At 45.4% G+C, this 14269-nt stretch overlaps 1 protein-coding gene across 8 annotated transcripts in view; it reads right to left on the reverse strand.

The window, feature by feature from the left end:
- CECR2 (CECR2 histone acetyl-lysine reader) overlaps window positions 1-14022 on the reverse strand; it is a 160760-nt gene extending 146738 nt beyond the window's left edge. For 7 of the 8 annotated variants that reach the window (XM_070620326.1, XM_070620332.1, XM_070620329.1 and 4 more), the window contains exon 1: window positions 13537-14022. In XM_070620326.1, the coding sequence (XP_070476427.1) occupies window positions 13537-13662 (126 nt within the window). In that variant the 5' untranslated portion in view covers window positions 13663-14022. The remainder of the gene's footprint in view (window positions 1-13536) is intronic. The other variant, XM_070620331.1, reaches the window with a different exon arrangement.
- Window positions 14023-14269: the final 247 nt, after the last annotated feature.

Below are 14269 nucleotides of genomic sequence, written 5' to 3' on the forward strand. Positions count from 1 at the left end.
GATGTAGTCGGAATATAAAGATGTACACGGAATATAAAGAGGTATACTTGAAATTTACATAATGTTATAAACCAATGTTACATCAATAAAAATAATTTTTTAAAGAATAAATAGCAAAAAAACAAGCAATCTGATTAAAAAGTGGGCAGAGGATCCGAATAGACATTTTTCCAAAGAAGACATACAGATGGCCAACAGGTACATGAAAAGATGAGCAACATCACTAATCATCAGGGAAATGCAAATCAAACCCACAATGACATATCACTTCACAGCTGTTAGAATGGCTGCTATCAAAAAGACAAGAAAGAAGTGCTGGCGAGAACGTAAAGAAAAGGGAACCCTTGTGCACTGCTGGTGAGAATGTAAATTAGTGCAGCCACTATGGAAACCAGTACGGGGGTTCCTGAAAAAATTAAAAATAGAAATACTATATGATTCAGCTATTCTACTTCTGGGTATTTATCTGAAGGAAATGAAAACACTATCTTGAAAAAGATACCTGCATCCCCATGTCATTGCAGCATTATTTACAATAGCCAAGACATGGAAGCAACCTAAGTATACACTGACGGAGAGATAAAGAAAATGTGGTATACACTCACATACACACACACACAGGAATATTATTCAGCCATAAAAAAGCAGGAAACCTGCCATTTGCAACAATATGGATGGACCTTGAGTACATTATGCTAAGTGAAATAAGTCAGACAGAGACAAATGTTGTATGATCTCACTTAACGTGTGGAATCTAAGAAAAAACTCACAGAAAAACATGTCAGATCTGTGGTTACCAGAGACAGGGAGGGGGCAGGAAAAGGGTGAAAGCAGTCAAAAGGTACAAACTTCTAGTTATAAAATAAATAGGTCCTGAGGATGTAATGTACAGCACGGCAACTGTAGTTAGTAAAACTGTATTGTACATTTGACAGTTGTTGAGAGGACATCTTAAAAGTTCTCATCATAAGAAAAAAAATCTGTAACTATTGTAGTGATAGATGTTAATTAGACTTACTGTGGTGGTCATATGGCAATAAACACAAATATCGAATCATTATGTTGCACGCCTGAAACTAATATAATGTTATATGTCAATTATATCTCAATTAAAAAAAAGAATAGATTAGTTGATGCATGAGGAAACACTTGAAGTAGTGCCTGGAGCACCCATCATGGGCACCAAATTCACGTTAGCTTTTATCACAAAATGAAAGATAAAATATGACTGTGAAGAAAAAGCAACACTTAAAATTTCAAATATAGGAAGTAAGAGAAGTCTAATGATTAAAAAACACTAATCCTATCCTGGGGAAAAAAGTCTTTCTGTTCATAATTGCCACGATAGTAAATAACTAAAAATAACCTTACTGCCCCATAGAGGACTGAGTAAATAAATCAGAGTATGAATACTCTGCAACCATTAAAAGTCATAATATATGTGATAAAAGGGCATTCTGTATCATGTAATATTAACTAAATAAAACAGGACTCAAAAGAGTATGTAAAAGTATGATCCTATGCTTATAAAATATTTAATATATGCACATAAAGAGAAGCAGGAAGTGTGCCGCTCTTTGGGGGGCAAGGAACACAGCCTCCCTCACATACTTGCAGCAGGATATACACCAACGGCCGGGAGGTGCAGCCTTCCTGCGAATTCTGCTCATGGCTGGTTCTCTCTGTTTCTGCTCCCTCACATGCAAGAATTTGGCTTACATCGTGGCTTTTCACTATGACCTTGTAGCTGCTTTTCCACACTAACTCAATAATCCTCGTATTTCCTAGGTTACACTCCCGAGAACAGGAATCTGATTGGCCCATTTCATCTTCTCTTGCAAGATACGTTTGACTACTAGCCAGGTTATAAATTTATTTGATCCAGAAGGAGGGAGAAGGGGTAAGGAGCAGGGAGAGCTGACAGATAACCTCCAAAATTTTTTGCAAGCCGGTGGGTAGATGAGACAAACAAACAAAAACCACCTTTCTGTTAAGCTGTACCTTCCCCAAGCATGGGGAACCTGTATTAGACAGAACACATAACCTTAAGGCCTGGCTATCTTATTTGCGCATAAATTCCCATTACAAATGCATCAAAGAGTCCCAGGAAGTAGTAGAATCATTAAATACTTAACAGAGAGAAACTAAAAAAGCTGAAGTATTCCAAACAATCTATAGTTAAGAAAATCTAACATCCTAATGATAAAAAGGGTATATCTGAGTGTCCAGATTTCCATTTTCATTTTACTACACAGGAAGCTCAAACACTGAGCAACTGACAATCGCAGGGTGGGTAACGAGCACTCCTCCCACGATCCAATCCGAGGGGAACAGAAGAAACAGGGGGACTGCCAGTATAACAAGTGGAGTAGAGTTTGGCAAACAGGCTGGGTTTTCTTTTGAAAAGGGGGAAGCCGTCCTACAACTGACCACCTCAGTAAAGCACTAAAATGTTAACCATGCACCGGCTGGGATTTCTTTTTATAACAGTTACATATTATTTGCAGAAAAAAAGTTTCTTTTAAACAGTTCTTTCTTTTCCACTATTCTCATAAGCTTCCTCTGAGAGCTCTTCTCTCTCATTCCAGGAGAGCACAGTCTTAGCTTTCCCTCTTCCTCTTTCGAACAGCTTTCTCTGAAGTCATCTGTGACCTCTCCAAATCACCAACTCAATGGCTGTTTTCAATTGTAATTTCCCGTACTCACCCGCATCACTCAGCAATGCAGGCCTCAGAGCTGCGGAATCCATGCTGGGACCACCCGCAGTGCCCTTACTGAGTGCTCAAGGACATCCTTCGCTCAGCCTCCGTACTTGCCAGGAGCCACTTACCACAGGATAGTCCACAGGGTTTTTAGGTCGCTGTTAGTACAACTTTCAGTTACTTGCAGCCAAAAAACATCCTTAACTGACACGGCCTTCTCTATGCATCCCAACACTGTCGGTCATCTAGTCCTACCCACTCTTCAATAATGCCCGTGATGATGTCCTCCCGCTTCCACTACCCTCAGCATCTCACACCCATTCCACCCCAACAGTTAAACTTTCTTCCTCCACTCTGTTCTATCCCAGCTACCAATACCACATTTAATTTAAAATATTGAGTACATAGGACATTCTTAGTCTCAAATTTTGATGTCATTCTTATCTAAAACTTGAATGCATGAACAAAAATGATTAATACTAGTGAGCCTAGCATTCAAAGCCTGCAGCGATGTCCCACCTACAACCTCTCGCCCTCGATTTTCTATCAGCCCTCTGTAAGAACAGAACTCTGATCTAGCTTGCTATACTGACTTACTCACCATGAGCCTCCAAGGCCTGCCTTCCCCAGGAAGCATTTCATTCGTGATCACTGCTTGCCTCTGACCTCCTACAGCCATCATGTCCTCTACTACTTGCCTGGCACACAACATAGGTTTTACACTATCACTGCCACCCACCCACCCCATTTTTTATTTAACATACTCTAATTCCCCATGACAGATGGAGAAAAACAACCCTATCACATACCTCTACAACCTTAGTATTAATAAAGATGACAGTAACAGACAGAAGGGAGACTGACCAGGATTTGAGATTTCCCCCTTTTTTTTTTGGTGAGGAAGATTGGACCTGAGTTACCATCTGTTCACAATTTTGCTCATTTTGCTTGAGGAAGATTTGCCCTGAGCTAACATTTGTGCCAATCTTCCTCTATTTTGTATGTGGGACACCTGCTACAGCATGGCTCAATGAGCAGTGTGTAGGTCCATGCCTGGGATCTGAACCCAGAAACCCCAGGCCACCGAAGCGGAGCATGTGAACTTAACCATGATGCCACCAGGCCAGCCCCAAGATTTTCCTTTTCTTTTTAATTCCACTATTACTTTAAAGAGTTGCATGTTACAAAAATCCAAGTACAGTTACTGGTAATGAAGATGGGCTCCATCACTGAAAGTGATGAAAATCTAGTGTTATGAAGACAGAGATATCCTCAGCATCAATTAGAACATTCGGCTCCCAATCCCCAAGATACTGTAATGAGGGCTGGGTGCCTGCTTTAACGACACAAGAGAAAATGGGGAAGAAAAGTCTTTCAGAAACAATGTGAAAAAAATAGTAAGTTTGTGTAGGATACTAACCCAAATCAGTCTAAGAGCGGAAAAAATTTCAAAATTAAATCCTTTAATTATGGCAACAGGTGAAAGTTTTCTCTAAATTGCCTTTCTCCCATATGACAGGGTATCCTGAACAAGGAACTCCAGGACACTGACTATAAAAATTGTCTTCCACACCCAAAAGAATCAGCAAACCACCTTTCAGGCAGACTGAAGAGACACAATGGGAATGGGAGAGAGAGAAGACTTGCTAAAGAAGTGGATCTGTTAGCTTAACACATTCTCTGTCAGGCAAATCAACTGTTCTTAGCGCCATTGTTGCTGAAACAATGGACACTCAGGGAAGGAGTGTTTGGTAAAAGGAACTGGCCAGGGAAAAAAACTCTTGCGGTCAACCAGACTGCTTAACAACATTCTCAATTATAAGAACTTATTCCATTCTCAGGAATTATTAATTGGAGGAGATTTAAGTTTCAACTTTGAAAACATGCAGTGGTCAGTGTAATTGTGACCCTACCACTTCCTCTATTTTCACTTATTTTTGGTGGTTATGGGTGGGGGGTGGAGCACAGAAGGGTGCACACAGTCTGTTGTCACAGCCATTCACACATTTCATGTGTGCCTCACATGCCTCAGTGACACATGCCAAGTCAGGCAGTTACTCCAGCAAACCCACCCGAGGGAAAAGCAGACCCAACTCAGCTCCTTACAGAGTCTGGGCTGTAGAATCAAAGCTGAGAGCTGACCATAACAGTGTGAAACTTAGAAGAACATGACATCACTTAAGCCAGCCAAATAGCTATCATAAAGGTCACGTGAGGTCGGGGGCCTTCAACGGGAGAATGAAACACTGTCTTCCATATATTTTTACATAAACCATATTACATTTTAAATGGGTGTGGACAATAAGTACAAAACAGCACATAAGAGAATTATTCTGAGGGGTCATTTGTCCTCCGAGAGAAGAGAAAACAGCTTTTGGCTGCAGAGTGACTGACTTCACATCAATTTATTTATACAAATTCTGAGATTTAATACTCTGATGCAGGCCAGAAATTCTACTCCTCCTCTACCACAGCCCAAAACAAACCCTAGAATATCAGAAGACCTACTCCATTGTTGGAGGGGAAAAGGTGGTCAGGCCTTGGTTCCCAGCCAAAAGAGATAAAGAACAAAAAAATAAGGTGCTGGAGGGCCAGCCCCATGGCATAGTTGTTAATTTCCCACGCTCTGCTTCAGTGGCCCAGGGTCCATAGGTTCAGATCCCAGGCGCAGACCTAGCACCATTCATCAAGCCAGGCTGTGGCAGCATCCCACATGAAAGAGAGGAAGACTGGCACAGATTTTAGCTCAGCAACAATCTTCCTCAAGCAAAAAAGAGGAGTGGCAACAGATGTTAGCTCAGGGCCAATCTTCCTCACCAAAAAAAAAAAAAAGAGGCACTGGGCCACTGTGGGGACCAAATACCCCAAGACAGCAAAAAGATGGACACTTTTCAGTGAAAGACCTTCACAAGCCACAGATAAATTACGACATACCCTTGAAGCACTACAGTATCTTTCTTCCAAGAAGCTCAAAGCCCTTCACAGTGCATTATTTACCATCACAACAGTTTTTTCTCCAAACCAAAATGAAATCTATTTGAATTCATGAAATATTTTGCCATACTTGCATAAGAGAAAAATCCAATGGGAGAGATCACTAAAAATATTTACAGCAACCTAAAGAAAAGTTCTGTGGTTGGTGTATTCTAAATTGAAACTTCTGACGGGCTAATAAACTTTATATAACTGGATATATACATCTGTTCCAAATATGCCTGCACACGTGCGCAGACACACACACACCCCTTTAACTTAGGTAGCCTGAATTTTGACCTGGTCATGACTAACCCCTCCCCCCGTCCACCACTGCCTACTGCTTGAGGGAGCTGTCCAGAAGATCCTGCGCCCCGACAGGCAGCGGCCTCCGTGGAAGCCAGCCTGAGGCTTTGGCGCAGCACCCCCTTCCACGACAGCACGGCCAGCCAAGCCCTGCCTGAGGGAGGCCTTTCTCTACTGGACCCAGTTGACTTCACATCTCCCTCTCAACTGCCCCCAAACCACTCTCCTTCCCTTAAATGACTCCCCAGAAAAGGAAGAAAAATTAACAAAACATCTGTTTCCCAGGTTTCTGACATGTGCAATTGCTAATGACGCGCACATCTGGGAGCAACTTTAACTTCCTCCAATTTCTATAAACACAAATATTAAAGGTTTGCATTTAGGAAAAAAGTCACTATCAGAAGGAAAAACTCATCTACCTCATATACAATAGTCCCCTTATCTGCGGTTTCGCTTTCCGCAGTTTCAGTTACCTGGGGTCCAAAAATATTAAATGGAAAATTCCAGAAATAAACAATTCACCAGTTTTAAATTGCACAGCATTCTGAATAGTGCGATGAACTCCCGCGCTGTCCTGCCTGGGACATGAATCGCCCCTTTGTCCAGCGCATCCACGCTGTATACACTACCCACCCGTTGGTCACCTCCTAGCCCTCTCGGTTATCAGATTCACTGTCTCAGTATTGCAGTGCTTATCTTCAAGTAACCCTTATTTTATGTACTAAAGGCTCCAAAGTGCAAGTGATGCTGGCGACTCAGATTTGTCAAAGAGAACTTGTTGTTGTTAATCTCTTACTGTGCCTAATTTATCAATTAAACTTTATCATAGGTATGTATGCATAGGAAAAAACACAGTATCTATAGGGGTCAGTAGTATGCATTTTAGGCATCCACTGAGGGTCTTGGGATGTACCCCCACAGACAAGAGGGGACTACTGTACAGTGTACCTTCTATACAATGATCAACACTTATGTCTCTTCCCTATTTACACCCTAAAGTGGTGATTCTCAAGCAGGGCGATTTTGGCCCCCCAGGAGATATGTGGCAATGTCTAGAGACATTTATATTTGTCATGACCAGGGGTGCTACTGGCACTTAGAGGGTAGAGCCCAGGGATGCTGCTGAACATCCTAAAATGCATGACAGCTTCTCACAACAAATTCTTACTTGGCCCAAAATATTACTAGTGCTGAGGCTGAGAAACCCTGAGCATTAAAGAAACCCAGGGAATCCTGAGCTCAATATTATCAGCCCACAATTCCTTTCTCCATCGTAAGAACTATTGAAAAAAAGACTTTCCTAAGTTTTCAAGTATAAACTGATTAACATTTGTTAGAGGCTAGTGTAGAGAAGATACAATGACAAGGAACAGCATCCCCTGAAATACGAAAATATGGGGAGACAAGAGCTATCTGAAAACGCCAGCCAGAAGCTGGAACTGGAACTCACGCACAGTTCTACATATGAATGAAATGAAATATAAGTGAACAAACAAAACTGAAGGGAAAATAAGAGAATTCAAGAACTTCATCCTCCAGAATTCCTCATAGTCTCAAAATCTTAGCTCAGTTTGAGGATCTTGAAGACAGTGAAAAATGTCAATCTTCAAGCCATGAAAGCTACTTTCAAAGCAGCGTATTTACAGACAAGATTTCCACAAAAAGACAAATCAATATAATCCACAAACACATCAAGTATGGATTTGCAGCTTTCACTTGGTACAAAATTAATTTGTAAGACAAATCCTAGCCGAGCCTAACATAGCTCATAACCTCGAGCCTAACCAGTAAGGTTGGTGATTTTCTCAATCAGTTAAAAGAACTAATGCATGCTGAGAAACATCCTAGAATCACAGAGCTTTACACCCAGGAAAACCTAGGAATCATCTAGGCTAAAATTCCCATTTCACAGATGGGGCATCTGAAACAAAAGTGATCTGCCTAAGATCAGAACTCCAGGTAATGACAGAGGTGGGCCCACAATCCAGGCTTCTGGCCCTCTCTGCTTGATCCCTTTTGAAAATACGTTCAATCACATCAACTACATGGAAGACCACACAGTTAGAAGCTGTGCGCTTCTGTCCACACTGAATTGCTACCTGAACCACCCTCTGTACTTGGGGTTTCCCAGCACTCTGCTCCTCATTCCTACCGCTTCCACAGCACAAGAATCCAGCACCGGGCCTCTCCTGACCCAAGGGCAGATGGCTGGCCATACTGAGTGCTGCCAGGTTGTATTTTAGGCTATCCTAACTGTGTTCCAGAAAACTAAGCAAGACCAAATTGAACTTCCGTCGTAAAGCAAGCCAGATGCTAACACAGGCTTTCCTTCAGAGGAGAGGGTACGGCCGTGTCTACAAGGGCAGAAGCTCCAAACTACCTCCTTGAAGCTTCACATGGCAGGTAAAAAAGGGAAGCAGCAGTAGCCTTTCCCTTCAAGAAGCTGGTATAAACAGAAAGAGATCCAGTGTTCACTCTTGGAGAGTGACACTCTGACAGAACATTCTCCCCTTTTAGGATGTCAAACTGCATAAAGATCTGTCCCTCTGTAATTCACATCCTGTTCCTGAGCTTTCCTCCTTCAAGGAGGAGCAGATCCTCAATCTTTAGAAGACATTTATCATCTGGTATCTTACATTAAATAGACTAGTGTGGCAAACTACTAATTTTTAAATTATACATCTCTTCTCTCCTTCAGTCCTGCTCAAATGCCATCTTTCCAGTGAGGCCATACCTAATCGCCCTATTTTAAATAGCAACATCCAACCCCCCTCCACCTGGCCCTCCCTGGGCCTCTATCCCACTTTATTTCTTGTCAGTTTCTGACACAGTGTACTTAACCAATTTGTGTACTGTCCTTCCACTAAAAAGAGAGCAGGCATTTTTTATGTTATGTCCACATTTGTACCTCCAGCACTTAGTACACTGTGCCTAGCAAATAGGAGATGCTCAATCAATGTGTGCTGAAAGAAAGAAATGAAATCATGAACTTGTCCTCCATACTTAGTTCAGCCAAAGTTATAAAAGGAGCTTCTATACCCCACATTATTAAAAATAGGTCTGCATTGTGGAATCTCGGCCATTACTTAACAGGTCTACCCCTTCATCTAATACGTAATGAAAACTGAAGTGGAAATAGTGTGATGTAGTAACAGCGGCATAGAATTTGATATCAAAGAACCTGAGATTCAGGTGAGGGTCTGCATGTAAGCAACTTAGCCTGGCAAACTTCCCACGTCCTCATCTGTAAAATGAGGACAAGTCCCACCTCACGGCGATGGTTAAAGATGGCTACGGATAAAATAACACTTGGAAAATGTAACAAAGTAGCCACTATATGAGTGTCATTTATCACTAGGCTATTCTGACCTGCTCAAGGTCACACAGCTAGTTAGTGGCACAACTATTACAAGAACTCAAATTTCCTAATTCCTAGTCCAGTGCATCTTGTGTCATGAAACTCAGCTTCTCGTTCCCCCATTCAGGGCCAACTTACTCTTTCATCTTACACTTACTCTTTCAAGGGATCAGGGCCTCTTAACCTTTGTATGGTTGGGGACCTCTTTCAGAATCTGATGAAAGCGACAGGCCCTCTGCTCCAGCGAAGTGCATATCCGTACACAACACAAAATCTCCTGTGGCTCACACACAGGCCCCAGGCTTCGGAACCACTGGCAGGACTGATACACTACTAAGTCACTCTCGGCAGTTTTTATTACTTCTTTTCAAGCTTAGTAATTCATGCCTTGGTGCTCCTGTTCAAGGGGTTGGATCAAAAAAACACCAAGGGTAGAATTTGGGAATCTGCACTAAAGATACTGCCCCCAGATCATCATGCTGATTAGGTAAGGGACTCGAACCACATACAACCACAGCCAGCAAGGGGAAACAAGGCAGGCAAAGAACTGACTACTCAAAGAGAAGCAGCGCAGGGATAAGGGAAGACAGGACAATCAGATTATTTTCATCATTCTGCTACGATACAAACCGTTCAGATAATTCTACATGAGCATTTTCAAATAGCCACCCAGAGGTACCCCGTTCTCCTCTTCAGAGAAAACATGCCCCAAATGTTTGTGATGGGCCTCTGCCCCAACCCCACACCCATCATGATTAACTCCAGACCAGATTTCTGAAAATGATGCCATCCTCCCTCACCTTACTTTGGTCAAGTAGGACACTCTATTCACTGTAAAGATCACCTGGCTAGGGAACAAAATCAGTGTCAAATCTTCGAGGAGGTCAATTCACCCTTCTTCATTTCTCAAATCAGGACAAAATTTAACCAGCCTAACCCACTGGAATGTTAAACAATTATAAAATACTTGATTTAAATGAAGTGGTTCTGAAATATTCACAGATAATCTTCTGAGGCAAAGGAGTTGAGTTACGAGCTTCCTTGGTAATCTCCCAGTCTGATGTTAAGCACGTGCTTAACAGTACCAACTACTGCAGTCATTAATCTACTGTTGTCCAACCATACCTCAACCTCCTCATCTGAAAAATAAAAACAACACCTAATCTAGGCACAAATACACTGTGAGCGTATTTGGGAACTTCTAAATATGTTAACAGTTAATAGCTTTTATCCCTAAGCGGTAAGACACAACGTTAACAGTTAACAGCTTTTATCTTTAAGTGGTGATTATGGTCGAGTTTAATTCTCTTATATTTTGGTATAATTTTCAAGTTTTATATAATGTTTATGTATTATTTTTTAAACCAAAAATTCTGAACAACATAAAGCATTATCTATACATTTAGAAGTTCTTGGTCTGAAGATTACAGAACCCCTGTTTGGGGAGAGAGAAACATACAAGTCCCTAAACACATTCTAAAAACAAGAATTAAGTATACCGACTCTTCTAAATAAATCCTATACATTCAAGCTTGATTAATAGAGTAAGAACTTTTTTTTTACATGCAAAAATAAAAATACCCACACTTTGGGGATCAGTTCTCTAAGTGGGAGGTTTGCAGTATGAATCCGCCCTGCCCTGCTCCTATCTAAGAGATTGCTTCACTTTAGATAAATAGAAGCCAAGTCCTTGAGGATTCTGCTTCCTAAATTTTCTATAAATCCACGGGTTCAGTTCCATGGTCAAGGGTAAAAATGTGATCCTTCCCACGTGCGAAAACTGGAGTCCTAAAAAAAGCTAATATACAACTTCTACCACTTGGTATTATTCATCATTTCTAGCTTTTAAAATTGCAGCAAATTAAGACTGTAGGGCCTTTCCAGCTGGCCTCACAGGTACAACTCAGCATTAGAACTGTTTTGTTTTCTTTTTAAGAAGGTCTTCCACTGTATCATAAACTCTAACCAAGGGACTGTTTCTCAAACTGTTAGGACAGTAAACTATTAGATTAAAAAATCTTTGAGGCAAAATAAAAATAAATTATTTATACTTAAGAGAATCAAAATGGATAATGTTTTCAGTGACTTCTGCAGTCACTCAGTTAAATATGCTGGAAGCCTAAAAAATAAATTTGGAATTTTTAACTTCTGATAACTACTGAAAACTTGAAGTTAAAACACCCCTTAGAGGAAAAGGATTATACAATATGTGCAGAGGTAAAAAGTCACTATCGTTTGTTATCCATCTACTGAACATCTCCAAATAAAAACAGATATGGGTAGCTATCAAAACAGATTCTCGATGTTCATTCACGGTGCATGTATTTCAATAGCACACACTCTAACAAGTGTCACTTCCAAAAAACACGCCCATCAAAAGAGAAGGCAGTCATCTCAAATAGGCCTGAGATTATTCACCTGTAACAAGAAGGACTTTTCATTTCTGTTATACATACAAATTTGACCTCTTTGATCAGCTTACATTTCCTTTAAGAATTAAACCAGCTAATACTTAGAAACCACAAGTTTATTTCTCAGAACATAAGACAAGTTATTTATGGATGATTCTAGATTATCTGTTAACAATTTATGGCAAAATGAGTTACCTGTATTTTTCCATCAACAAAATGGGAACATACGGATTTTGAAAGATACGTTTCTCCACAGTATTTTTAGATCGGATCCTTAGACTCTAAATCTGTAATTCAGCATCACCTCAACTTTATTATCTTGCAAGGAAGAAAATGGGCTAGGAGCAAGTTTACCAGCACCCAAGATGGCATTGTCAGAAGCAACACCTCCTACAAGAGCCACCATTTTGAGCAGCAGGATATAATTTAACTACTCACGATTTTACACCAACTAAAGGAAAACACAAGAGTATCAGAATAACTGTTGAATATCTCTCGACTTTTAGCATTCCCAAATTTTTAATTCCTGTGGCCCTGTTTCTCTTCTTCAGTCAATATAAACAGTTCTCCCACTAAAATTTTTAGTTAAAAACACGCCTGTTCCAGTCACGTTCAAACTCTGAAAACAAATGCTCTGGGGCTCCCTAAAATGCCCACCCCCTGCCCCGGACGCAGGAGCCTGCGATTTCCTCACATGGCTTCCCCGGCCCGGCAGCCAGCGAGCGGTCCCACTTCATCAGCCTGCATTCCTCCTCAGCCGCCCCTCTACCTTTTGATCTTTTTTATTTTCCTCGATTTCATCAACTCCTCAACAAGAGCAAGTTCCCACACTTCATTCATGTGAGAAGCAAATATTTCCGCAAACACTACTGAATCTAAAAATAAAGGTGAGGTAAAAATCTGAGGAGTAAACGAATTCAAACCAATCCGAAAATGGCAGAAAGTAAGATGGGGCGGAGGGCGACGACGACGGTTCGCCGCTGCGGAGGGGATTCTCCTCTGGATTACTCCTTCGGCGGACTCGCCGGCGGGGCTGGAGAGGAAAGCGCACCGACAGCCTCTAGCCACCTTTGTCCAAAGGCAGAAAGTGGGAAGTCCCGCACGTCCCGGCCCCGGCGAGCGCGCGCCCCGCCCCGCCAGCCGGCCCGGGGCCGCACGCCCCCGCGAGCACCGGCGGAGGACGCCGGCGCCGCCCCGACTCCGCCGCCCGCCACCTCCGGGACGCGGCTCCGGCCCGGCCCTCACAAAGCCCGCGGGCGGCGGCGCCTTCGGCCGGGCCGGCTGCCGGCCCTGCGCCGCCCGCCGCGCGGGGGAGGACGGTGGAGAGTCGGCTCGGACGCCCGGTCCCGCACGCAGAAGGCACGCGTTCCGGGAGCGACGGCGCTGCCGAAGAATAACGGAGTCCCAAACTTTCGCGCCTGCCGCAGGCCCCGAGCCCGCCGCCCAAGTTCGCCGACGCGCCCCAGAGCGGCGGGCCCCGGCCGCGGACCCTCCCCGCCTGCCCGCCGGGGGCAGCCGGCCGCCGCCTCCACCGCCCGGCGGGAGCGCGCCGCCCCTCTCGGCCCCGCCGCCGGCCCGGCAGCGGCGCGCCCTCCCTCCGCCGCGCGCCTCGCCCAGGACGCGCGTGGGCCGGCGGCCCGGCCAACGTCCCGCGCCGGACGCCCGCGCTCGGCGCCCCGCGGAGCCGGGCCCCGCGCCGCGCGTCCCCTCCGCGCCCGCCCCGCCGCGGGCGCCCCGGACGCCGAGGGCCAGGGAGGCGCGGCGGGCCGCCCCGCGCGGCGCTCACCTCGATCTCGAAGTCGGGCAGGCGGAACGCGGTGCGGAAGAGCGAGCAGAAGTGCGCGATGGCCGGGACTTCCCACCAGGAGCGCAGCTCGCCCAGCCCGGCCGCGCCGCCCTCCTCCGGGCACATCTCCCAGGGGCGCCGGCGGCGGCCCCGGCTCGGAGCGCCCGGCCGCCCCACGCTGCCCGCCCGCTCGGACTCCCGCCGGCGCGGGCTCGGCGCTCGGCGCTCAGCTCCTCGGGCGGGGGCGGCCTCTCCCGCTGCTGCCGCCGCTCGGCGAGCGCATGAGCTGAGGGCGGGCGCCGCGCGGGGGGCGGCGACCGGCCGAGTCACTGAGGCGGCTGCGGCTGCCGACGGGGTCCGCGCGCGCGCCCCATCCCGCGGCCGCGGCTGCGGCGGCCCCCGGGCCCGCACAATATAATCATCGCGCCGCCGGGGAAACAGATGGGGCTGGGGGCGGGGAGGGGCCGCGCGGCCGGGGGAGGGGCCGCCCACGAGGAGGGGCGGGGCCGCCCGCGCCACCACAACAACCCCCGCCCCCGCCCGGCGGCGGCACGGGCCGGAGGGGGAGGGGCGGGGCCTGGGCGCCCCGAGGGAGCAAGGGGCGGCCTGGGAGGGGGCGAGGCGCGCCCCGCGAACCCCCGTGCCGCGCGCGCCGCCTCCCAGGTGTGCGCGGCTGCGGAGTTTAGTGACTTTGCCGAGTGAGGACAATGAGGGTCTCTCCCACCCCCTACTC

This window comes from Equus przewalskii, chromosome 5 (genome assembly GCF_037783145.1).
Source record: "Equus przewalskii isolate Varuska chromosome 5, EquPr2, whole genome shotgun sequence".
Classification (NCBI taxonomy): Eukaryota; Metazoa; Chordata; class Mammalia; order Perissodactyla; family Equidae; genus Equus; species Equus przewalskii.